The sequence below is a fragment of the Phalangium opilio genome, unplaced genomic scaffold (genome assembly GCF_054372755.1).
Source record: "Phalangium opilio isolate 3A_F unplaced genomic scaffold, DU_Popi_V2 ptg000500l_1, whole genome shotgun sequence".
Taxonomy (NCBI): Eukaryota; Metazoa; Arthropoda; class Arachnida; order Opiliones; family Phalangiidae; genus Phalangium; species Phalangium opilio.
This window is the reverse complement of record NW_028324238.1, coordinates 71,225-98,290: the sequence shown is the minus strand read 5'-3', so window position 1 is coordinate 98,290 and position 27,066 is coordinate 71,225. Positions and strand designations below refer to the sequence as shown.

The following is a 27,066-nucleotide window of genomic DNA, read 5'->3' as shown; positions in this document are numbered from 1 at the left end:
TAATGACAAGCCCAACTCACCAGTCGCACAACACTGCTAATGTGCCATTACTTTATTTAAAACATCCTGTCTGAATGGGAGAAATTTCACAGTGAAAAGCGAACTTGGACTGAAGAATGTGAGAGAGAAATGCAAGTCCGCGATACTTTGAAAACGAGATTGGAGGCTTTTGAGGTATGTAAATAATGTTGTTAATACTCTTTGAACATTTCAAGTTCTGTTTGCACTAGTGGGAAAGGTGATAAGTGTTACTCATTGGATTGCCCACATACGGTTAATCAAATCATATTTCAATATGGCTCAATTAATTGAATAGATTTTCATTATAGTTTTTGATCAACCGTATAATTTTTCAGTATAGATCGATTAGGGGAATATGGCGTCAGTATAGTGAATATTGTTTTGGTATAGTTCGATTAATTGAAATTTGTTTCGGTATAGTTCGATTAATTGAAATTTGTTTCGGTATAGTTCGATTAATTGAAATTTGTTTCGGTATAGTTCGATTAATTGAAATTTGTTTCGGTATAGTTCGATTAATTGAAATTTGTTTCGGTATAGTTCGATTAATTGAAATTTGTTTCGGTATAGTTCGATTAATTGAAATTTGTTTCGGTATAGTTCGATTAATTGAAATTTGTTTCGGTATAGTTCGATTAATTGAAAATTGTTTCGGTATAGTTCGATTAATTGAAAATTGTTCGATTGCTTGACTATTGTTTCAGTATAGTTCGATTGCTTGACCACCGCCTCCTATATGTAATCTAAGCCCGTGCACGGTGAAATTTTTAGGGGGGACTTTATGTTGCATAGGAATGCCATTTTATCCCAGTAGGTGGCGGGATTTATCCGAGATTCGAAATAATGGTTGTGTTCGCACAATACATTTTCTTCGACTAGTTGGACAACCTTGACTAAAGTGATATAAGTATTTGATTATATTTCTCATATCATGATTAATTTGAAATAGTCCAAGGTTAAATTCAGTACATAGTAGGGGAAAATCTTGAAATTGAATGGGAAAAATTGGAATTTAAGATGCAAATTAAGGGAGGAAATAGGATATAAATATTAAAATCATATGAATTATAGGAAAGTGATTAGGGAAATTATAGGATTATTGATAAGGGAAATTATAGGATTATTGATTAGGGAAAATATAGGATTATTGATTAGTAAATTATATCTAAATACAGGATAATATAGGAAAACAAAGATAAACAAATGAACTAATTGTGTACAATTTCACCCTTGAATTTGAAAACTGTAGTTTAACAACGGTGGTTTAAGTTTAAATTCCCTCATTAAGCGATGAAAATTAAACAAAGTAAACTAAAATTTGAAATGGAAAATAGGAACATGTTTAATTCTTTTAGCAGTTTTCATCTGAAATATCAAAGATCTCCAACCTAGCATAGACAGGAATTAACCAATTCAAAAAGAGGAAAATAACGGTCGTTTTCAAAATCTCTTACGTCACGCTGTGACGTAAAAGCTATAGTTAATCGCGCCTCTAGCGGTAGAGAATGCCGAATTAAAAATCCACTTCTGGAAATTTTTTTGGGTCGGCGAATGGGCTTGGATTTAATATAGGAGGAGGTGGCTTGACCATTGTTTCAGTATAGTTCGATTAATTGAATATTGTTTCAGTATAGTTCGATTAATTGAATATTGTTTCAGTATAGTTCGATTAATTGAATATTGTTTCGGTATGATTCGATCAAGGGAAAATTGTTTCGGTATGGTTCGATGAAGGGAAAATTGTTTCGGTATGGTTCGATTAAGGGAAAATTGTTTCGGTATGATTCGATTAAGGAAAAATTGTTTCGGTATGGTTCGATTAAGGGAAAATTGTTTCGGTATGGTTCGATTAAGGGAAAATTGTTTCGGTATGGTTCGATTAAGGGAAAATTGTTTCGGTATGGTTCGATTAAGGGAAAATTGTTTCGGTATGGTTCGATTTGGTGAAAATTGTTTCGGTATGGTTCGATTAAGGGAAAATTGTTTCGGTATGGTTCGATTTGGTGAAAATTGTTTCGGTATGGTTCGATTAAGGGAAAATTGTTTCGGTATGGTTCGATTAAGGGAAAATTGTTTCGGTATGGTTCGATTAAGGGAAAATTGTTTCGGTATGGTTCGATTAAGGGAAAATTGTTTCGGTATGGTTCGATTAAGGGAAAATTGTTTCGGTATGGTTCGATTAAGGGAAAATTGTTTCGGTATGGTTCGATTAAGGGAAAATTGTTTCGGTATGGTTCGATTTGGTGAAAATTGTTTCGGTATGGTTCGATTTGGTGAAAATTGTTTCGGTATGGTTCGATTAAGGGAAAATTGTTTCGGTATGGTTCGATTTGGTGAAAATTGTTTCGGTATGGTTCGATTAAGGGAAAATTGTTTCGGTATGGTTCGATTAAGGGAAAATTGTTTCGGTATGGTTCGATTAAGGGAAAATTGTTTCGGTATGGTTCGATTAAGGGAAAATTGTTTCGGTATGGTTCGATTAAGGGAAAATTGTTTCGGTATGGTTCGATTAAGGGAAAATTGTTTCGGTATGGTTCGATTTGGTGAAAATTGTTTCGGTATGGTTCGATTTGGTGAAAATTGTTTCGGTATGGTTCGATGAAGGGAAAATTGTTTCGGTATGGTTCGATTAAGGGAAAATTGTTTCGGTATGATTCGATTAAGGAAAAATTGTTTCGGTATGGTTCGATTAAGGGAAAATTGTTTCGGTATGGTTCGATTAAGGGAAAATTGTTTCGGTATGGTTCGATTAAGGGAAAATTGTTTCGGTATGGTTCGATTAAGGGAAAATTGTTTCGGTATGGTTCGATTAAGGGAAAATTGTTTCGGTATGGTTCGATTAAGGGAAAATTGTTTCGGTATGGTTCGATTAAGGGAAAATTGTTTCGGTATGGTTCGATTTGGTGAAAATTGTTTCGGTATGGTTCGATTAAGGGAAAATTGTTTCGGTATGGTTCGATTAAGGGAAAATTGTTTCGGTATGGTTCGATTTGGTGAAAATTGTTTCGGTATGGTTCGATTTGGTGAAAATTGTTTCGGTATGGTTCGATTAAGGGAAAATTGTTTCGGTATGGTTCGATTTGGTGAAAATTGTTTCGGTATGGTTCGATTAAGGGAAAATTGTTTCGGTATGGTTCGATTAAGGAAAAATTGTTTCGGTATGGTTCGATTAAGGGAAAATTGTTTCGGTATGGTTCGATTAAGGGAAAATTGTTTCGGTATGGTTCGATTAAGGGAAAATTGTTTCGGTATGGTTCGATTAATGGAAAATTGTTTCGGTATGGTTCGATTAAGGGAAAATTGTTTCGGTATGGTTCGATTAAGGGAAAATTGTTTCGGTATGGTTCGATTAAGGGAAAATTGTTTCGGTATGGTTCGATTAAGGGAAAATTGTTTCGGTATGGTTCGATTAAGGGAAAATTGTTTCGGTATGGTTCGATTTGGTGAAAATTGTTTCGGTATGGTTCGATTAAGTGAAAATTGTTTCAGTATGAATTAAGTTCTTTATGAAGTTAGTTAAAGGTCCCCTAATATTCTTATCGAAATTACAATTGACAGAATCTTATATTAACACTTGAAAAAGATGAAGATGAAATGAAAAAGGCCTTGGCTGAAGCTGCGTTGAAAGATTCACAGCTTGTTTGTAGAGTAAATTTTTTATCGAGGAGACTTGAAGTTTCCGCTGCATCAGAAAGTGATCTAAGAAAAGAAAATGAAGCTGTCAAAAAAGAGTTGTTGAGCCTCGAACTGAATAGTCTGGAGAAAATGAAATATTTATTACGATACAAGGTATGTTTAATTTGAAATGAGTCGAAAGGGTACTTGCAATGAGCACACATCCTTCATATATGGGTAGAGGCAGAGAGAATTTATAATAGGGAGTGGAAACTCTTGCCCTTGGCCGTGCTAAATACAATGTACTGTAGTAGTTCAAACAAGAAGGCTGCGTTGCTTAGACTGCCCTGGTAAAAACAATTTTGCCTCAAACACTATTGGTTGTACAATTACCCAATAATTGTTCGCAATTTCGAGTGCGTCTGGCGCCATCTGGGGATATTTTTTAGTCAGACGTTTCCCTTCCGCTAAAAAGGTAGTGTCCATCTCCCCTAGAGACCCTCCCGCAACTTTCTAGACCCGCCCCGGAGGGAGGGGCCACAAAATTTCATACCGGAAATAGACCTGGCGAGTTTTGTTGATCACGTGATTTTTGAGCTTCATTATATTCCTCAGTTTCCACTCCTTATTGTAAATTCTCTCTGGTAGAGGGACGTTACTTGGCGCTACATCTCGTAGATGGCCCAGATGGGCATCACGTGGCGGTGTATACATCGTAGAGTGGCGTCACTCGGCGGTGTATACTCGGTCATTCATTTGCTGTAAACAGAAACAATCGCCTACTCGAGCACGAAACAGAATCACAAGAGACAATAGCTCAATTATTTTGTGGTGGACAATGCCAATAGAGCTATCTCAGAAGCCTTATTATGACGTCACCCATGCTATTTCCCCTTAGAGCCAAAGTGGTACCAAACATGGCCGCCCACTGAAAAAAGCTAGGCCCATGACGGTTTTGCCTAGGCACTGACGTCACAACTGAGATAGCTCTATTGTATAAGCCCTAACGATAAACCCATACATAAGCGTTATAGGGTTAGGATGTATGTATAAGGTGCCTTAGCGTGCTAATTGGCTGTGGTTATTTTAGGAGAGGGCTCATAGCAAAGTGTTAAATTTGCAAAAGGCCTTGGATGATTCTATACCAGCGACAGAGCTGGAAATTGCAAATCGTAGCTTCCTAGATCTTAATACAAATTATCAAAAGCTCCTTCAAAAGCAAAATGAAGATAACTCGAAGTTTCAAGAATACAAAGAAAAAGAGGTAGGCCCAAGTTCATACATACATTACTATATCAGAATAACCACGTTTTTTTTTTTCAAAACGTAAAACCTTAAATGTATATTACCGTGTTTGCAAACTTGTTGTATATTATACTTATTAGCTTAGGTAATGGGACATAAAAACGGGCAGTGTAAATGATTGACGTGAAAACGGGCAGCGTAATTATGGGACTTGTAAGCGGGCAGCGTAATTGTGGGACTTGTAAGCGGGCAGCGTAATTGTGGGACTTGTAAGCGGGCAGCGTAATTGTGGGACTTGTAAGCGGGCAGCGTAATTGTGGGACTTGTAAGCGGGCAGCGTAATTGTGGGACTTGTAAATCGGCAGCGTAATTATGGGACTTGTAAGCGGGCAGCGTAATTATGGGACTTGTAACCGGGCAGCGTAATTGTGGGACTTGGAAATCGGCAGCGTAATTGTGGGACTTGTAAATCGGCAGCGTAATTAAGGGACGCGAAAACGAGCAGCGTAATTAAGGGACGCGAAAACGAGCAGCGTAATTAAGGGACGCGAAAACGAGCAGCGTAATTAAGGGACGCGAAAACGGGCAGCGTAATTAAGGGACGCGAAAACGAGCAGCGTAATTAAGGGACGCGAAAACGGGCAGCGTAATTAAGGGACGCGAAAACGAGCAGCGTAATTAATGGACGCGAAAACGAGCAGCGTAATTATGGGACGCGAAAACGAGCAGCGTAATCATGGGACGCGAAAACGAGCAGCGTAATTATGGGACGCGAAAACGAGCAGCGTAATTATGGGACGCGAAAACGGGCAGCGTAATTATGGGACGCGAAAACGGGCAGCGTAATTATGGGACGCGAAAACGGGCAGCGTAATTAAGGGACCTGAAAACGGGCAGCATAGTTATTCAACGTGAAAATGGGGTGCAAACGCGAATATTTTATAGTATTGTCGTGACGCTTATGAATAAAAACAACATTGATGCATATCAAAACCTTTTTTCAGGAGCTAACCAAGAAATTAAAATTAGAATGTGAAAAACTTAAAATAGATAATCGCCTCTTAAATGAGAAAGTCAAAATTCTTGGTAAGCACTTAAAAAATTTTACGAAATTTCTTACGTAACTGATAACCTTACAGAAAATGACGCAAATATGGATGAAGCTAGTTTACAAAATGAACTACGAGTTACTTTGTTAATGGAAGCCAATGAACGACAAAGAGCCGATCACCTTCTATTGCAACACGAGCAACTCAAACAAGTTTTTGATAGCATGGATACTAGAAATTCTGAACTGGAAAAAAAGTTTGCCGAGTTAACCAGAGAGGCAGTGGACATCAAAAACAGAGAAAGAATACTTAAAGAAAAGTTGAATGGTATGTGAAGATGTTACTATGTTACTGATGTTTAGCCAAATTTCCAGAAACCCCAATTGTACTGTTTACAATTGACGTGATACTTATAATTGTGGAAAGATATGAGTTAAGAAACTGGATATCTGACGTATCTTTTAACTATTCGACTCATTTACAACACACAGCTGAATTAAACATTAGAATAGAAACATTATGCTGAACTTAAAGGCAATGTATGCTTGGTAATCTTTTCTTCTGCACATTAAACTTAATTTGTCAAAGGCAGGAACCAATCAGAACTCTTTAACCTCGAGGGCGGAGCTAAAACTAGCCTTTACCAAGTTTAGTAGGTAGTCAACTCCACCCCTGGATCATGGGAGCATCTAGTGACATTTGTTTAAACCAAGTAGTGATATCTAGTTTATTAGGGAGAAGGTATAAATTCGCTACATTTCCAGCTTTATCTTCAGTCCTGTTGTGTTACTGTCCTAGCGTTTTACTAAATCACTTACTAATTCTGTATTAACTCTTAATTGCTTTATTTAACTTTCATTAGGTTATTTTACATCCGACTGAACTCGATCGCTGCCACTTAAACCAGTGTTTCCACTCGAAGGTTAGGATTTTCGCCCATTTTAGGTGCAAAAGTGCTGTTTTTCGCCCCATCTGTAGTAGATTTTCGCCGCAAAAAATCCCGTAATTTTTTTCTCTTTTTATTGGTCCAACCACAGCCCACTCTATAGGGTTAGGCTGCAAACGCTATGTAAAAGCCCAGATCACCAATTTGCGCTTTTAATTTTCACATCTCATTTAAATTTCAAGAAATATGAACCAAATTTTTAAAATAAGGGTCAAAAAATGGTGTTCCTCCCATAGACGATCATGTTAAAAGCTGACTCCTTTTATTTTTCGAGCTAAAAAGCCGAACCCTTACTAAAATATTGGATGATAAATAGGTAGATATTACATGAATTTCACGTGATTGTTACCAAGTACAAGTGAATATTACGTGACACAACGTGTCAATGATTATCACTTGTGTTTGAGAAGTATTTCATTAGTGAATACCAGCTCTTTAAAGTGTCACGTTAGATGGCTTTTCAAACTCAAGGTGATTCATGGGTGACACTCGCATCACTTATATATACCCATGGATATCGGTCACGTTCAAGGCAAAGTCTTTATGAAATGAGGGATCCTGATAGCAATATCAGGTGAATAACATCCAAAAATCACTTCGGGGCTCTGTCGATACTGTTTGTTAAGAACTCAGTGAGCGCATGTCGGATGAATATCTGACATCAAGTAACACTTCATTATCATTTATGTCAAGTGCATCTCAGATAAATAATGGGTGACAAATTATCATTTATGTCAAGTGCATCTCAGATAAATAATGGGTGAAAAATTATCATATATGTCAGGTGTATCTCAGATCAATAATGGGTGACAAATTATCATTCATGCCAGGTGTATTTCAGATCAATAATGGGTGACAAATTATCATTCATGCCAGGTGTATTTCAGATCAATAGCGACTGATAAATTAACCATTTATGTACTGAGGTTGGTGAATATTACACATTCAATTTTCACCAGAGATATACCAGCTGCACTCGTCAGAAACATTCAAGAATTAATGTGAGGTCCGCGATTCATCCAAGAATCACCAACATATAAACCATAGTGAATATTGGGGATTCGATATTCACCCGAAATTCAGTAACTGATATATGTCACACACTTAAACGAATTAATGTTTTAACATTTATGTTTGGTGTAACCTTTGGTGTTACTCAGTTGAATAGCGAGTGATAAATTATCTATTATGTCAGATGTCTCTCAGATCAATAAGGAGTGAAACATCAGTTTTGACAGGTGTATCACAGATCAGTAGCGAGTGACAAAGTGTCATTTATGTCTAGTGTATCTCGGATCACTAACGAGTGATAAATTATCATTTACGTCTGGTGTATCTCGGATCACTAACGAGTGATAAATTATCTTTTATATCTAGTGCATCTCAGATCACTAACGAGTGATAAATTATCATTTATATCTAGTGCATCTCAGATCACTAACGAGTGACAAATTTTCATTTATGTCGGGTGTATCTTAGATCACTAACGAGTGACAAATTTTCATTTATGTCGGGTGTATCTCAGATCACTAACGAGTGACAAATTTTCATTTATGTCGGGTGTATCTTAGATCACTAACGAGTGACAAATTTTCATTTATGTCGGGTGTATCTCAGATCACTAACGAGTGACAAATTTTCATTTATGTCGGGTGTATCTCAGATCACTAACGAGTGACAAATTTTCATTTATGTCGGGTGTATCTCAGATCACTAACGAGTGACAAATTTTCATTTATGTCGGGCGTATCTCAGATCACTAACGAGTGACAAATTTTCAATTATGTCGGGTGTATCTCAGATCACTAACGAGTGGCAAATTTTCATTTATGTCGGGTGTATCTCAGATCACTAACGAGTGGCAAATTTTCATTTATGTCGGGTGTATCTCAGATCACTAACGAGTGGCAAATTTTCATTTATGTCGGGCATATCTCAGATCACTAACGAGTGATATCACTTAGATCAGAAGTAACATATGCTTAGATCAATAGCGAGTGATACATTATCATTTATCTCAGGTTTATCTCAGATCAATAACAGGTGATATCATTTGTGTCATTTATTCGGCCCTATCTTGGTATGATAGTGCTTCCTTAAGTTCGTATTATAATAAAGATTTTGAATAAAAATGAAAGATAAGATCAGAAGTCTTTTTCATTAAGTTTGTTAGCTGAGAAATAAATATATTTTTTTCGTTTTAATTATCATTTAAGCATAATAACAGATGACCAATTTCGTAGTATGCCTTATTTTACATTTCCCATAATGATAGATAAGCCAGTATCTCGTAATTGAATGAATCGATCATTGCGTCCTCGGATTTCTAAATCAATCGTGGATATCGAAGCAATGTTCAATAATCGTTAAGTGCAGCCACTTGACACCGTCCATATTTTTCGAAAACCGCCCACATGCGGGGTTTCGTTTGAATGGGACATTTGAATTTTGGGTGCAGCCGAATGGGGGAGAACCTTCGTGTGTCACTTATATTAGGTGTATTTCAGATAAACTAGTGATATAATATCAACTATTTAAGGTGTATCTCAGGTCTATCGCAAGCCAAAATTTGTCACTTTTATCAGGTGTATCCCAGGTCTGTTGCAAGAGATAATTTGTCACGTACGTCGGGTCAATAACAGGGCGATTATTTGTCATTCATGTCGGGTGTCTTTCGGGTCCATGGCAAGTGATTATTTGTCATTCATGTCGGGTGTCTTTCGGGTCCATGGCAAGTGATTATTTGTCATTCACGTCGGGTGTCTTTCGGGTCCATGGCAAGTGATTATTTGTCATTCATGTCGGGTGTCTTTCGGGTCCATGGCAAGTGATTATTTGTCACTCATCTCGGGTGGCTTTTGGGTCAATAACGGGTGATTGTTTGTCATCTCGGGTCAATAACGGGTGATTGTTTGTCATCTCAGGTCAATAACGGGTGATTATTTGTCATCTCGAGTAAATAACGGGTGATTATTTGTCATCTCAGGTCAATAGCGGGTGATTATTTGTCATCTCGAGTAAATAACGGGTGATTATTTGTCATCTCAGATCAATAACGGGTGATTATTTGTCATCTCGAGTAAATAACGGGTGATTATTTGTCATCTCGGGTCAATAACGGGTGATTGTTTGTCATCTCGGGTCAATAACGGGTGATTATTTGTCATCTCGAGTAAATAACGGATCATTATTTTTCACTCATGTCGGGTGGCTTTTGGGTCATTAACGGGTGATTATTTTTCACTCATGTCGGGTGGCTTTTGGGTCAATAACGGGTGATTATTTGTCATCTCGAGTAAATAACGGGTCATTATTTTTCACTCATGTCGGGTGGCTTTTGGGTCAATAACGGGTGATTATTTTTCACTCATGTCGGGTGGCTTTTGGGTCAATAACGGGTGATTATTTGTCATCTCGAGTAAATAACGGGTGATTATTTTTCACTCATGTCGGGTGGCTTTTGGGTCAATAACGGGTGATTATTTGTTATCTCGAGTAAATAACGGGTGATAATGTGTCATTCATGTCTTTTGGGTCAATAGAGGATGATTATTTGTCACCTCGAGTCGGGTGGCTTTTGGGTCAATAACGGGTGATTAATTATCTGTCATCTCGGGTCAATAACGGGTGATTAATTATCTGTCATCTCGGGTCAATAACGGGTGATTAATTATCTGTCATCTCGGGTCAATAACGGGTGATTAATTATCTGTCATCTCGGGTCAATAACGGGTGATTAATTATCTGTCATCTCGGGTGATATTTTACATCTCGGGTCAATAACGGGTGATTATGTGTCACGTATGTCGGGTGTCTTTGGGTCAATAATGGGTGATTATTTTTAACTCATGTTGGCTGTCTCTCGGGTCAATAACGGGTGATAATGTGTCACGAATGTCGGGTGTCTTTTGGGTCAATAATGGGTGATAATGTGTCACTTATGTCGGGTGTTTTGGGTCAATAATGGGTGATTATTTTTCACTCATGTTGGCTGTCTCTTGGGTCAATATCGGGTGATTATGTGTCACGTATGTCTAGTGAAAAATGAGTGATCAGGTGTCACACAGATTTATAACGAGTGATAATATGACTCTTATCACAAATGACAATCAAGTGTAAGTCACGTAATTTTTACGTAAACGGTCAACGTGAAATATAAATAAATAGCAGGCCTATATTGGACTAATTTTAGGCAATAATTGGAGGTCTATTTTTGGGTAAGGGAAAATTCCTGATACGCGCATTTACATTGGAAAAATTGTTTGAAGGGGCTTTTATAGCGCGATGGAGTTGGCTGTGCTTGAGAGAAACACAAAGCGTAGCCAAGTTGAGCCAAATCGATCACGCTTGTTGCGTCCCATTATAATTTAAGACCGCCAAGCAATGGCACCAAATTCACCAATCACTACCACCTATGTGAGCCTAATCAGACCCTGAGCCCATAGCCTACTAGATATTATAAAAACTGAGCAAAAATGTGTGATGAAAAGAACTGAACCATAAAAAAAATCTAAATAAAGTTTTCGCCGCTTTTTTCGCCGTTTTAAATGGTTTTCGCCGCATTTTCGCCTTTTCGCCGCTTTTCAATATTTTGGTGCTCAGAGACTAGATTTTCGCCGAAAACGGACTTTTTCGCCGCAAAGTGGAAACACTGACTTAAACACTGATTATTCTTTTTAATCTTTTTCTCTAATTCCTTATTATCGTCTGCTAGCTAGTTCGGTTCAGTTCAGTTCCTCCCTAATACAACAAGTCCAAACGTAGGTCCGGAGTTAATCCCCGCCTCTAAATTAAAACCAGCATCTCATTGGTTCTTGAAAACTCACGTCAGCGCGACGCGAATGCCGAACATTACGTATTTTCCGACTGAGGAGAGGCGAAATAGCCCGGCCTCCTTTCACGCCCCCCTTGTATTTTGAAAGGGGGACTGGGACTATGGCTCTCGAATACTTAGGCATCTTATACCTTCTCCCTAGAAAACTAGATATCACTTCTTGTTTAAACTAAAGCACGGCTTTGCTTGTTTAAAGTATCCTATCCTAAATTTTTGTTTTAAGAACTAGAGATGAACTCGAGCAATACCGTCTAGGTCACTTTATTTTTACTAACGAAACGAACTTTTAATGAAATCAAAATGATTTAAAGCAAAGCGCGGGTCCAGTGGATCCCCTACAAGGCGACTTTCCTCCTGTACTCCCGTTTTGGCTTGGCAAAGCCTAGTGGGCGGGATTTATATGGGCGCTTATAAATCCCGCCCACAAATGCCTCCTGCCTTCGCCAAGCCAAAACTAAGGAAAGTCAACTTGTAGGGGATCCACTGGACCCGCACTTTGCTTCAAGCTTTGAAAGCTTTGCTTCAGATTTGATGACTACAGTAGCTATTGTAATAGACCTGTTCACATTAAGGGCCGCGCATGAGAAGTTGCAATGTTTCTATGGAGTTAAACGTGTAAACTAAACTACGATGGACGTATGGGAGACCTTATGAAATTCAATATTAAAATAAAATGCCTAGTATTGAAAACCGAGATAGTACAATTAAAATCATGTTAATAAATAAAGTGTTTAAGTTCTAATGGAAACGGTGCATTGATATTAGTAGGCCGCTATAACTCACTAAGCCTTGGCTATGGTACGGGATCATCGCTTCATCGGCGATGTCCGCCGGCCGATGCCGTGCCGAAAGCGCTGTGTATAAATGCCCGTAAGCCCTGGCGCCCAATTTAGTGAGTAGAATTTCATTAAATGCCCTAATTTTACGTCTATCAATTGAATTTGATAAAATTTCACCTCGGAAGTTCAATTAATACTTTTACAACAAGTAATACAACACTGTTTTATAAAAATAAACTCGAATGCGTAGCAACCCTTACGAAAATAATGGGTCTTCATTTAGGAGCAGTTTAGACCAGTTGCTATTTTCACATTGTTAAGAGGTTTAAGACCTCTTCTAGACATCTAGAATACTTCTATTTGAGGTCTTTTAGAAGTATTCTAGACGTCTAGAAGAGGTCTTAAACCTCTTAATAATTTGCACCTGCGCGAAATTATTTTTAGTCTGATTTTAAGATGGTCTACAGACCTCTGTATAGAATAGCCCTATACAACGTCTGTATGTATATTAAAGTATGGTTAGAAGATGTCCCTGAGAGGTCTGATTGGAAGATGCTCTGTAGAAGTCTGAATAAAAGATGCTCTGTAGAAGTCTGAATGGAAGATCTTCTCGAGAAGCCTGAATGGAAGATCTTCTCGAGAAGCCTGATTGGAAGATGTTCTCGAGAAGCCTGATTGGAAGATGTTCTCGAGAAGCCTGATTGGAAGATGTTCTCGAGAAATCTGAATGGAAGATGTTCTCGAGAAATCTGAATGGAAGATGTTCTCGAGAAGTCTGAATGGAAGATGTTCTCGAGAAGTCTGAATGGAAGATGTTCTCGAGAAGTCTGAATGGAAGATGTTCTCGAGAAGTCTGAATGGAAGATGTTCTGTAGAAGTCTGAATGGAAGATGTTCTGTAGAAGTCTGAATGGAAGATGTTCTGTAGAAGCCTGATTGGAAGATGTTCTCGAGAAGCCTGATTGGAAGATGTTCTCGAGAAGCCTGATTGGAAGATGTTCTCGAGAAGCCTGATTGGAAGATGTTCTCGAGAAGCCTGATTGGAAGATGTTCTCGAGAAGCCTGAATGGAAGATGCTCTCGAGAAGCCTGATTGGAGGATGCTCTCGAGAAGTCTGAATGGAAGATGTTCTCGAGAAGTCTGAATGGAAGATGTTCTCGAGAAGTCTGAATAGAAGATGTTCTCGAGAAGTCTGAATGGAAGATGTTCTCGAGAAGTCTGAATGGAAGATGTTCTGTAGAAGTCTGAATGGAAGATGTTCTGTAGAAGTCTGAATGGAAGATGTTCTGTAGAAGTCTGAATGGAAGATGTTCTCGAGAAGCCTGATTGGAAGATGTTCTCGAGAAGCCTGATTGGAAGATGTTCTCGAGAAGCCTGATTGGAAGATGTTCTCGAGAAGCCTGATTGGAAGATGTTCTCGAGAAGCCTGATTGGAAGATGTTCTCGAGAAGCCTGAATGGAAGATGTTCTCGAGAAGTCTGAATGGAAGATGTTCTGTAGAAGTCTGAATGGAAGATGTTCTGTAGAAGTCTGAATGGAAGATGTTCTGTAGAAGTCTGAATGGAAGATGTTCTCGAGAAGCCTGATTGGAAGATGTTCTCGAGAAGCCTGATTGGAAGATGTTCTCGAGAAGCCTGATTGGAAGATGTTCTCGAGAAGCCTGATTGGAAGATGTTCTCGAGAAGTCTGAATGGAAGATGTTCTCGAGAAGTCTGAATGGAAGATGTTCTCGAGAAGTCTGAATGGAAGATGTTCTGTAGAAGTCTGAATGGAAGATGTTCTGTAGAAGTCTGAATGGAAGATGTTCTGTAGAAGTCTGAATGGAAGATGTTCTGTAGAAGCCTGATTGGAAGATGTTCTCGAGAAGCCTGATTGGAAGATGTTCTCGAGAAGCCTGATTGGAAGATGTTCTCGAGAAGCCTGATTGGAAGATGTTCTCGAGAAGCCTGATTGGAAGATGTTCTCGAGAAGCCTGAATGGAAGATGCTCTCGAGAAGCCTGATTGGAGGATGCTCTCGAGAAGTCTGAATGGAAGATGTTCTCGAGAAGTCTGAATGGAAGATGTTCTCGAGAAGTCTGAATGGAAGATGTTCTCGAGAAGTCTGAATGGAAGATGTTCTCGAGAAGTCTGAATGGAAGATGTTCTGTAGAAGTCTGAATGGAAGATGTTCTGTAGAAGTCTGAATGGAAGATGTTCTGTAGAAGTCTGAATGGAAGATGTTCTCGAGAAGCCTGATTGGAAGATGTTCTCGAGAAGCCTGATTGGAAGATGTTCTCGAGAAGCCTGATTGGAAGATGTTCTCGAGAAGCCTGATTGGAAGATGTTCTCGAGAAGCCTGATTGGAAGATGTTCTCGAGAAGCCTGAATGGAAGATGCTCTCGAGAAGCCTGATTGGAGGATGCTCTCGAGAAGCCTGAATTCAAGTCGTCCGATGTTTAAGAGAAATTCGGGCTGAGTCACGGAATAAACGTATATAATATTTTTTCAATCATCACCATTAGTTTAAGCATTTTAGGTATTTTTATTTAAATGATAATGTCTTCGTGCACATTTCCTTCAATGTCACTCCCACTTTGTTGCTCAACGGCGACGGACTTGCCTTTCCCAATAGATTCTTCATTTGAATCATCTGCTCTGCTGCATGGCTACAATAATCGGAATTATTTCACTATCATTTAAAACTTAGAACACCATAGAAGAATAAATCTTTTTTTTTTAGATTTACCATTTTTCGTTGTTTATAGTCTCAATTAAGTTGGCCATTTCAGATATTTCAGGCGTCGTTGGTATAAATATTTACATGCCACAAATAGAATATTAAGTATACTTTTCCCTGTTTACTATTAAAACAGCATAAAATATTTACTTGGTACAATTTAGTCAAACGATGCAGGTTTAGTATGAAAATTAATCCGATGATACCTGACAGATCTTTTAAAAACGGGAATATGGAAGCGCGAAAAAACCGTTATGTACATAACCGGCAGGCTCTCACCCAACTGTGGCTCGATGCTCGAACGTTCATTTCCCGCCTTTTTATTATACTTCCACGCATGCGTCAGGCTGTTTCTAGGCTAGAAACCTCTTATTTTTAGACCTTCTCAGGTTTTCATATTTTTTCCTTTGACCTTCTACAGTCTGCATGTTCATTTCCCGCCTTTTTCTTGCAGAACCTGGCTGTTTCTAGGCTAAAAACCTCTTATTTTTGGAACTTAAGCAAAAAGTCTCGAGCTTTAATTCCTAGACCTACAGTCTGCCCTTTTAAAGGTACTTATTTTAGACCTTTTAAACTGTTCGAACGGAAAACTTATACGAGTTTAACGCTGCTAAGAATGAAAAGACATAACTGTTTCATTACATACCAAAATAGCGACGGTGGCTTAGATTAAGGATAAAATAATTTCTTTCTTAAACACGAACCCCCCCTTCAACCGAACCCCAGAATATTTTGCTATTGTTAAGAAACTGATAGTTGATGATTGCTTTACAACGGAGACCTAGCCTTCTTAAATCGACATCCCATAAAAATGGTTGTTTACACTAGAAATGATGGCACAGAAATAATTTCTGTCAATAATATTAATTCGCATCAGACTTCTGTTTGGGTTGGGGATGATATTTTTCTAAATGACATTGTTAACGTGTTGGAATATGACAAGATCATGAATAAACAAAGACGTCTGAAAATGTAGATCATGATTTTCTGCGTCTATAATGACTTGCAGCTTACGACGTTATCCTTAACCCTGAGCATAAGCGTCTATAACACTGCTTAAACATCTTAATATTAGACCGGACTGGAAAACGTACCTCTTGGAAAGAGGTAGAATTAAAACCTTTAAGTTGGTCTACAAGGGCAACAGATTTTAGGTGTCTTCTTTAACCCTGAACATAGGCGTCTTTAAGACGTCTTAAATATCTTAATGTTAGATCGGACTGAAGAACCTCTTGGAAAGAGGAAGAATGAAAGTCTCAAAGTGGTCTACAAGAGCAACAGAATTTAGATGTCATCCTTAACAATGAAAATAGGCGTCTTTAAGACTTCTTTAAACATCTTATCTTAGACCGGACTGAAGAACCTCTTCGAAAGAGGAAAAAGTAGGACCTCTATGTTGGTCTACAAGGGCAACCGTTTTAAGATGTCATCTTTAATCCTGAACATAGGCGACTTTAAGACGTCTAAACATCTTAATGTTAGACCGGACTGAAGAACCTCTTAGAAAGAGGAAGAACGAAGATCTCTAAGTTGGTCTATAAGGGCAACCGATTTTTGATGTCATCTTTAACCCTGAACATGGGCGTCTTTAAGACGTCTTAAGCATCTTAATGTTAGACTGGACTAAAGAACCTCTTGGAAAAGGAAAAAGTAGGACCTTTATGTTGGTCTGTAATTTAGGGAATCCAGAATTGCTCTTGGCTAAGACCGTGCAAAGACGTATCATAAGCCTAAAATGGATCTTAAGTTATAGTCTGTCAAACGAAAGAAGAGCCCTGAGAAATTTGTCCAAATTGGTGTCGCCACCATCGACCCCATAGTACTTTATCAACTTGTTATGTTTTGTCAATAGTCGTCTGTAATATAGTCTGCTATATGACAAGTACTTTAACTTATGTCATTAAAATATATTGCAATGCTAATTTAACAAAGATAAAACTGGTGTCTTGTCGTTAATTTTGTTTTATATTCTTTAATACTCGATGATCGTAAAAAACCATGAAACATAAACATATTAAATATATATTGCAAAATGTATTGGTTCTATTGCGATTAAGCCTATCTGTTTATAGCAGACTATATTACAGACGACTATTGACAAAACAAAACAAGTTGATAAAGTGCTATGGGGTCGATGGTGGCGACACCAATTTGGACAAATTTCTCAGGGCTCTTCTTTCGTTTGACAGACTATAGACCATCTTAAAACTAAAGCTAAATATTGGTCTTATAATAGCCTAAAATAAACCTTCGATCATCCCTATTTTTAACTTAGACGAATCAAGAACAAAATAAGACTTCTTTTAGCGTTTAAAGTGCAAGAATAGACCATGTTTAGACCGATTTATTTTCGTAAGGGAAATAAGGCAAAAGGAATGGTTTCAAGTTCTGCACTGCCCCCAAACATTCTTTCTACGCATGCTCACCTCTCGAAAATTTCCCCCCTTTTCACCCCCGCTCTACCGGTGAAAAGGTCTATTGAAATTCTTGGTACTTGTATCCATATATAAAAATTGTACGCTTATTTCCCTTATTCTAAGTGGTGACTACAAACACGCGTTATTCTATTTTATATTAGATTGTGTCAGTAATGAAGTATACAACGCCTTGAACACAAAAGTGAGCGAGTTAGAATGCAAAGAATTGAGGTTAAGAGAAGATGCTGATCGCTATAAGGCAGCTTTGGAATCTGCCAAGTATCAAATACAAACAGTTGAAAGATTCAGGGAAGTTACCGAGAAAGAACTGGAAATGACAAGGAATTTACTCTTGGATATGCAAGCCTCTAGTGACGAGAAGCTATCATCTGGTAAGTCTTCAGCAAGGGGCTGACCAATCTTCATTTGTCGGCTCTATACGCGAAATGGCGCATAGTCTTTAAAACCCGCATAATACTGCTATAGTCTCGACGTACTCGGCATGGTGTAAACGTGCTAGGCATTATAAATCTAAAAGCACTCGACGCTATTTTAAAGCTACTCGACTAGTTCCAAAAGCTACTCGACGCGTTCCGAAAGCTACTCGACGCGTTCCGAAAGCTACTCGACGCGTTCCGAAAGCTACTCGACTAGTTCCGAAAGCTACTCGACGCGTTCCGAAAGCTATTCGACGCGTTGCAAAAAGCTACTCGACATAATCGGTGCAATCTGAACATACACGTCGTATTCAAAACGGACTCGGCGCGTTTTAAACAGAATCATGTATTCTAAACGTACTTTGTGTACTCTTGATGTAAACCGCGTAATCTGTGCGTTCCGCATAGTGTAATTTACGTATTCATGATGTAAGCCGAATAATCTTCGCGTAATCGTAGATTACATATTCGGTGTCCATTCAAATTTAAAGTTATCACCCCTTAGGTCTAAATATGGCCAAAAGTGCACACACAAACACTCTAAAAATTAAAAATTAATAAATTTTATTAATATTGTCTACAGGTAATTTGCACAGACAAATCATAGGTTTTCAACTCAGTGAAACCAAGCTGCAACAAGAACTAAACGCTATGAAGCAAAAATTGGATCAAAGTGAAAAACGGAACCAAAATCTGCAGAAAAAGTATATAGGCCCACTACAAAATTTAATTCCCCAATAGCTTAACTGTATTAATTAATGCAACATTATTAAACATTAGGTGTGTTGACAAAGAAGACGAAGTGTACAATATTCATAGCCAAGCTAGAAGCAAAATCCAGCTCCTGACTAGAATACTTTACGAACTGCGACGGCAATTTTCTTCGTCAATTCCTATTGTTAAACAAGAGGAGTTGATGAAGGAAGTTAAAAATCTCAATAATGAGAGGAATAATTTGCGAAAAGAATTGGAAAAAGTTAAAGAGGAAAATTCCAAGATTGACGAGGACAAAATGAAGCTAAGTGTAAAACTTCAATCTGCTAAGGAGTTGATACAGACACTCAAATCTGGCTCTTCAGTTGAAAAGATTATGGATTGGCATAAAAGGTAAGGGTTTCTCGAGGGGTCCGACATTCCCAAAAAAGCGTACGGGATTTCGCCAAAGATTTCGTGATTTCGAGATCGATTTCATGACTTCACAAATGTTTCGTGATTTCTACTTTAATTTCGTGATTTCGCCAAAGATTTCGTGATTTCGCCAAAGATTTCGTGATTTCGCCAAAGATTTCGTGATTTCGCCAAAGTTTTCGTGATTTCGCCAAAGTTTTCGTGATTTCGCCAAAGTTTTCGTGATTTCGAGAAAGTTTTCGTGATTTCGAGAAAGTTTTCGTGATTTCGAGAAAGATTTCGTGATTTCGCCAAAGATTTCGGGATTTCCTTTTTCATTTAGCCAAAGTTTTTTTCTTTGATTTCGGGATTTTGCCTAAAATTTTCTTCGTTGATTTCGCGATTTTGCTAATGATTTCGTGATTTTGCTAATGATTTCGTGATTTCGCCAATGATTTCGTGATTTCTTCATCGATTTCGCGATTTCACCAAAGATTTCAAAATTTCATCTTTGATTTCGTAACTTCGTTATTTTGTTTGAAAGATTTTGCGAGAAGCGTACGGGATTTCGTGTAAATGTCGGACCCCTCGGGGTTTCTTCTCCTTTTTTTTTCAATCATAAATCCAGGCTCCGTACGAACCCTGCAAATTAATACGATTAATTTCCAGGATTGAAGTGGTTCAGATGAGAGAAATTCACTCGAAACGACTCGCTGAAAGATATTCCAGTCAAAGTGATACTTTGAAAGAGCTTGTAAATCGATTGGAAGCAAAAATCCTTCGATTGGAAGAACGAAACCTCAGACTAGAGTCTCAACTTAGAGAGCAAGAATTGGAAATTGATGCTAGGAACTTGGACTTTTTAGGAGGGCTCTCTTCAAATAGGCTTCAAAGTGTTTCTACTCGAAGTGAAGCTAGAGAACCTCAAGAAGAATTAGTTCAATTTGAAGAAAGCCTCAATGGAGATTCAATTCACGAGCAAGAAGCTTTGAATGATCTGCCATTAGAAGAAGACTCCGTTTTAAGTGAAGCGTTAGAATCATCAGTCTCTGCGAGCGAAGTTCGAGCACTTAGAGAGGTATGTTTGTTAAAGGAATTAAGCCTTGGCTGTGGTTTAGTTTAAAAAAATGCCACTAGATGCTCCCATTGTCGAGGGGTGGGGTTTACTATCCTGTTAAGGTTTTGATTGGTATTGGTTCCTGCCTTTGGCAAGGTTAAATTATTGTGTAGATTATTATAGCCAGCATGTTGGGGCGCCACAGGAGCTTTCATTTTTTAAGGAAAAGCTCAGGTAACATAATGATTTTAAAATCATTCGGAAGTATTTCCTGAATGCCTGACTGGTCTTATAATTAGTAGAAGAACCGATAAAAAAATCACTTGATTTTCTACTTCACCCTCCCCTTAAAGAACAGAATTTTGGCTAAATATATAAGGAAACATATTAGTCAAAATCAGGGCTGTGCAGGTCCAGATTTTTGGGTGTCGGGTAAACTTCGGGTAATAGAAAGTTTTACCCGCGGGTATCGGGTCCAATTTTCAATTACCCGTCGGGTCCTCGGGTCCTGCAAAATCCCCAAAATTAGCTTTCAGGTCCAATTCGGGTCTTTGTTTTTCCTTACAGTCCAATTAAAAGCTAGATTTCCAAGCCGAGCCATTATATAATTATAGTGTAATTCATTAAACAATATTAATTAATAACTTGTTACTAATTAAACTATTTAATCATGAAAGACAGAAGTATTGAAACATGCTCGGTAACGTCATGAACTGGACCCGTGGGGATTTTGTCAGACTTGGCGGGTATTGGCAAAGGCTTAAAATTGGGACTCCGGTACCCGCACAACCCTGAAAAAAAATAAATGATCCCTTATTACAAAATAATTAGCATTTAAGTAGTCGACTTAAAAACGAGGACTACTGCGCATGCCGCCATTGGTTTAGTGGCGTCTGCTAAATCGAAACTTAAAAGAACGACCTTTTTCTAAATATTAAAGGAAAAGGATTTAAAAGAATAAATGATGTCTTATTACAAAATAATTGGAATTTAATTAGTCTTAAAACGAGGACTACTGCGCATGCCGCCATTGTTTTAGTGCTTTCTGCTAGCCAGAACCCCTTACCACTACGGGATTGGTTGAATCAGAAGTAAGATAAGGGGACTAGAAGTAAAGACCTTTAGCATTGGTAATAGATCCTGGCACTAGTAAACAAATTTGAGGATTTTATGCCGCTTCCATCGCGCCTACACTAGAGAGAAAAAATCGGTCAAGTTTCAAAAAAATTCCTACCCCCTTCCCTTCAACCTAAAGCCGCGGAACACGGACGCGGGTGCTTGAATCTAGTTCGGCCGTCTACCACCGCGAGCGTCTCACGTTTTGGAGGGGAAATTCAGAAACCGCTACCAGAGGGCCAACCGTTGGTGTGTTATCAAGAATATTCACTTTCGCCGAGTGAAGAATTTGGTTAGCTCAGTACTTCCTGTCCACTTATCTTACTTCTGGTTGAATTCACATAGGCTGAGAGGGGTAAGTGGTTCGATTTAGCAGACGCGACTAATCCAATGGCGGCAGGCTGGGCGCAGTAGTCCACGTTTTTAAGACTAATTAAATGCTATTTATTTTGTAATAAGAGATTATTTGGTTTTATTTTTCCTTTATCTTTAGAAAAAGGTGATCTTTTAAGGTATAATGTTATGTTACCTGAACTTTTCCTTTAAGCTTATTTTTCTCTTCTTGATATACTATTTCTAATTGTCTGTTTGTTTGCGCAGACTGTAGCTAATCTAGAAAGACGTCTTAAAGAAGCTGAAGATGCGTTAAAATCCAGAGAAGAAGCCTTAAATGACTTAATAGCCCGAATGCCAACTAGCCTGAACACCGCGCCTTCATTGCAAACATCGCAGAGCCCCGAAGTTCAACTGGTGGACTATTTTGAAGCGAAACAGAATCTGAGTGTCGCCCAAACTACCATAGATTGTTTGCAGGCTCGCTTGAACCAAAAAGAGGAAAGTATTACGCGTTACCAAGAACTTCTCAATAAACTGAAAGATGATACGGTATCGCAAAAGCTGCATTATGAACGAGAATTGTTGCAACTGCAGAGTAAACTTCAAAGTGCGCAGAGAGATTACGTTCTTTCCAAAACCAAAAGTGCCTCGGATGCTGATGATAAAAAATTGCTGATGCAGGAACTGAACTCGAGTCTAGTGAGGAATTTTCATGTGTTTTTTTTCGGAGCCTCCGAGATGATCTAGGCCCGTGCCTATCGCGAAGTGATAATATTTTTTAACTAATGTAGTTCGCCGTGTTTTCTCGCTTGGGGGCGCTTTTAGTACCGTAAAATAAACATAAGTTCAGCCTCGTGACCCCGTCGACTGCTTCAATTATTAGGGCAAGGTATAGACGTAGAGCGGTGAAGCCGTGATCGCGGATAGTAAGAGAATGTTTTAGAAAATTTCCAAAGACCTTTATTAAACAATCATGCCAAAGAAGTAAAGGATAAAAAAGCTAAGGTTAAAAAATGAAAGGTTACGAAGGAGTAAAAAAAATCCTCTTATGGTATAATAAAAATATGAATTAGCAATTTCAAGAAGTTTTATTTTACTAAAAAAACAACAATGTTAAAATCTCATAATTAATTTTGTTGTCCACACAATCTAACCAAAAGATTCAATAAAAAGTAAATAGCCCCTAAAATAGTTACGTTAATTTATGGGTGAAACCTTTCTATTTCATAAAATTTTTATAATTAATCCCTAAAATATCAACGGCAATTTATGAAAGACCCCATTTGCAACTGTAATACGAGCGCCATCTAGTACACATATTGGGTGAAAATATTTCCGATATGAAACTGGATATTTCCCCACATAAAAATTGACACGCACGGGCCTAGATCATCTCGGAGGCTCCGGTTTTTTTACTCTATTTGACAAAAGCATAAATTTGCAAGGTGTGTTCCATGTTCTTCCTTCCTTAGCTTTCGAAAGTAACAGAGCTTGAAGAATCAATGGATATCAATCAAACAAAACTATCGGGTCTCTTGAAACAATTAAACGTAGCTCAACAAGAAACAGTTGAGTGGAAAATCAAAGCTAACAATTTGACGGAAAAACTTGAAGAAGAACAGGAGAGGTATACATGTCTTGATTTTAATTTATTTTTTTTTCAAAACCTTACATGTGTTCTTTATACGTTTCATTTTTTTAGAACTAAGCAAGAGCTGTATTTAAGGCTGCAAGGTGTGGAAGAAGTAAAGAGGCACCAACAGATGGTACAAGTTCTGAATCGAAATTTCGAGGAACAAATGGGCAATCAGCCTGCTCAAGTTATTCAACTGAAACTCATACTGAAAGACCTTAAAAATCAGATTTATGGCAAGGAAAAACAACTGAATGTAAGCTAGTGCTTTTAATAGTTGATTTTATAATGTACAGTACTCATAGGCTTCATATTTAAAACGATGTGGGTTCGCGCTGCTAATACAAGGGTGACGTAGCGCTCCAGCCTTTTAACGTACTGTAGTGATCATACGGGGTGAGATTTTTGTCGGGTTGGGTTGCGAAAAAAAACTGCCGAAAAATCGGGTCGGGTCGGGGTTTTCCTTTTTAATAATATAAATGTAATTAACTTATTCTAAAAAATTATACATAGTAGCTATGTACTATGTAATGTAAGAAATTCATTTTCAGTAATTTAGTAACAAGTGAATCTGACATATCATTGCTATCTGACAGAACGTCGTGGAAGGGATTGGGGTAACTAATTGTCCCAGAACAGGCGCAACTTCCATCTGTAAAGTTTCCAAATTGTCCTTGTCCTATGTCTTTGGCAGTGGCTGAATGGGGTTTCTGGTACTCTTGAAACTCTTCTACAACTTTTTCAATTTTGAAATCAATTGCTCGCAACTTACTTAACACACAATTAATACATTGGCGTTTGGAATTGCCGAAATATATCAGTGTTCTACTGGCTTTAGAAGCCTCGAGATGGAAAAAAATTAAATATTCAAGCTCGCCCTAATCAGATTAGAGATCCTATCTAGTCTATCAGAAAGCGCAACCGTCAATAATAACTTATCCCCTGCTACTACGGGCCCACCCTGATTTTTTTTTAAACCCGACTTCAAAATTGACTGGTCGGGTCGGGTTGGAAAATACCGGGATCCCGACTTCCCGGGTCGGGTTCCTGTTCCCCGTACGATCACTACACACTGGTTATGTGAAACTTCATTAGGTCGGTCTCTATTAGTTTCCAGACTTGAAATGGTGGTCGCTGAACACTGATTACTTAATTTCGGATTACACGGGTTATGACCAGAGTAAGGCGATATTATGCCAAGAATATGACGAGATTACACCGAAAATATATCGAGATTACGTTGAGAATAAGGCGAGATTAGGGCGCGATTATTTCCAGGGTTCATACAAACCTGGGAAACAGGGAAAACCTGGAAGAATCAGGGAAATAAATAGTTCACAAAAACCTCAGGGAAAACTCAGAAAAATTTAGAATTTTTAATAAAATTCAGGGAAATTAGGGAAATTCGCGTCAAACAGGGGCCGAGTAATTAAGCAAAATGTTCATGAATATTCCCTCCATAGGATTAACATTACACTAAACTTTGGAGGCTCATAACTCTGGTTATATTAGAGATACAGGGATGTCCTTTGATTATATAATAGTCATTTTTGCGCCCCCCCCCTCCGTTAACATTTGCTCCATAGGATACTCTATGTACGGGAAAAACCTGGAAATTCAGGGAAGTATATGGGAAAAAATCTGGAAATCTCAGGGAAATTTGTTTTCCAAATGTTGTATGACGCCTGATTTCGAGATTACGCCGAGATCATGGCGCCAATATTTCGAGATTACGCCGAGATCATGGCGCCAATATTACGAGATTGCGCCTAGAATAGGGCGCGATTACAGTAACTTAATTGAATATTCAAGCTGCGTGTACGATAATTGCACAGAATGATCAATCCCGCGAAGGTTAATTTGAGTGACGATTTTCAAAGCGTCATTTATATCAAGACGATGGTTAAAAGTACCCTATTAAGAATGAAAAATACCATAACTAAATCAAGATCATGAATATAGTGCGTTTGATTTTGCTTAATATCCCAGGAACTTATCAACGCAATTGGGAAATTGAGATCTGAAATGCAGTATATGAGAAGGACATCAATTAAACAGGCGGATACACACGAATCTCTAAGTCAGCCTGATAGATCAATACAATCAATCAATCAAGTGCAATTTGACAAGCCGGAAACTGTCACAAAAATTGAGACAAAAGACGAAGAAACTCAAACTTCAACTGATTTAAAATATAAAGAGTATCAGGTTAGATTTCAATTTATTGATTACAAGTGTACTCGTTGTAACATAAGTTTGACACTGGTTGCTGAGAGCTTGTCGTGAGGTTACGAAGGTGAAACGACATAGATTCTCGTAAAGCAACGTCTGGTAAGCGGCTGCAGGGCCTTAGTATCGACTAATTAGGTAGGAGGACTGCAAAACCGCGTGTAGTCAATTATCAAGTCGTTCTAGAACTAGCTGAATTAGGGCTGTATAGGAAGTGTCATACTTATGGAACATATCTCATAAACTTATGGAGTACGTGGCTATAATGATCACTTATAACTTCAGGATAAAATCCACAATTTGGAAAAAGTGCGAGAAAATTTGAAAAAGCAGATAAATTCAAGGGATGAAAGGATAAGTGAACTTGCTGTTGAACTGGATGCATTACGAATGAACTCGGGTTAGTATATTTTTAATCGACGAAGTACAACGGTGAATACGCGGCTGAAAATAGTACCAGCAGTGTCAAAGCCCTTGCTAGAGGGGTGGAGTTGACTGGCCCGCTAAGATCGGCAAAGGTTAATTAATTTTAGGTTCATTGTAATAGGGACTTGGCAATTAGGGCTTAACTCCGCCCCCAGCGCCATTATGGTATTTTTTTTACAGAATGAAAGCTATAAGCCCCTCCTCCTGGTATGATTTTTAGCACTAGTGGAAGGTAGCCTGACGTTTCATGACGTAGTAATGGCAAGTCCCTATTGGTTACTGCTTTTGGCAGGATAAATTTGGTTTATTAAAGACTAGCTGTTAGCCGCGGCGTCGCTCGCGTGTAATACGAACTACCATCAAAATGATATAAAGAATGGATAGATTTTACTGATGACTAATATTTTTGTAGCACCCTAGGAGCGAGGGCACTCGGCGTTGCCCGTCAGCCCGTCGGGACATTTTTTTTTTTATTATTTTTCACGCGGACATTATTCTATAAAGAAGGGTTTTAAGTTTTTGGCCGCCATTTAGAAAGATGGCAACAAATCGAACCCAAAAGACCATTCAGCCCGTCTGTTGGTTAAAGGAAACCAGTGTACTAAATATTTTTGAAATCGGTTGAAACGCGCGGACTTTGTTGCATAGAGAAGAGTTTTTACATTTCGGGGCGCCATTTTTTAAGATGGCGGCTGATTGGAAAAATCTTTCTTAGTACGCGCCTACTACTTATGAGTAACGTTCCTGCAAATTTTCAGCCTTCTAGGGCCAGCGGTTTGGGCTGGGCGTTGATTATCAGTCAGTCTGTCAGTCAGTCAGGACTTTGATTTATATAGATATAGATTAGCCGGGATGTTAGGGGCGCTACAGGAGCCAGCAATTGCTTTAAAATGTGTAGCAGTGACTTATAAAGAAATGCAAATTGTGTTTCTTTAGATCAAAATGACGACTTTTTGGAGAAAACCCTTAAAGAAAATGAAGTTATGAAAAGGCGACTGGAAAGAGCTCAACCACCAACTTCAAACGTACGTCGAAACTGTTCTTTTAAATCAGTTGGCATCAGGAGTGAACAGCCCATTAGAGGTGTAAATTGTGTAGTATGA

At 38.3% G+C, this 27,066-nt stretch overlaps 2 protein-coding genes across 4 annotated transcripts in view; both read left to right on the top strand.

The window, feature by feature from the left end:
- Positions 1 to 27,066, top strand: part of LOC149591733 (centrosomal protein of 290 kDa-like) — a 159,425-nt gene that overhangs the window by 111,574 nt on the left and 20,785 nt on the right. The window lies entirely within an intron of this gene.
- On the top strand, positions 40 to 27,066 carry LOC149591735 (centrosomal protein of 290 kDa-like). The gene is made up of 15 exons (XM_089861711.1): positions 40 to 174; positions 3,580 to 3,810; positions 4,727 to 4,900; positions 5,886 to 5,967; positions 6,021 to 6,257; positions 17,784 to 18,014; positions 18,643 to 18,763; positions 18,840 to 19,166; positions 19,836 to 20,244; positions 21,940 to 22,374; positions 23,148 to 23,302; positions 23,378 to 23,564; positions 25,298 to 25,516; positions 25,823 to 25,937; positions 26,900 to 27,066. Exons 1-15 carry the CDS (start codon positions 130 to 132, stop codon positions 27,064 to 27,066), a joined length of 3,135 nt encoding a protein of 1,044 aa, XP_089717837.1. The 5' UTR covers positions 40 to 129.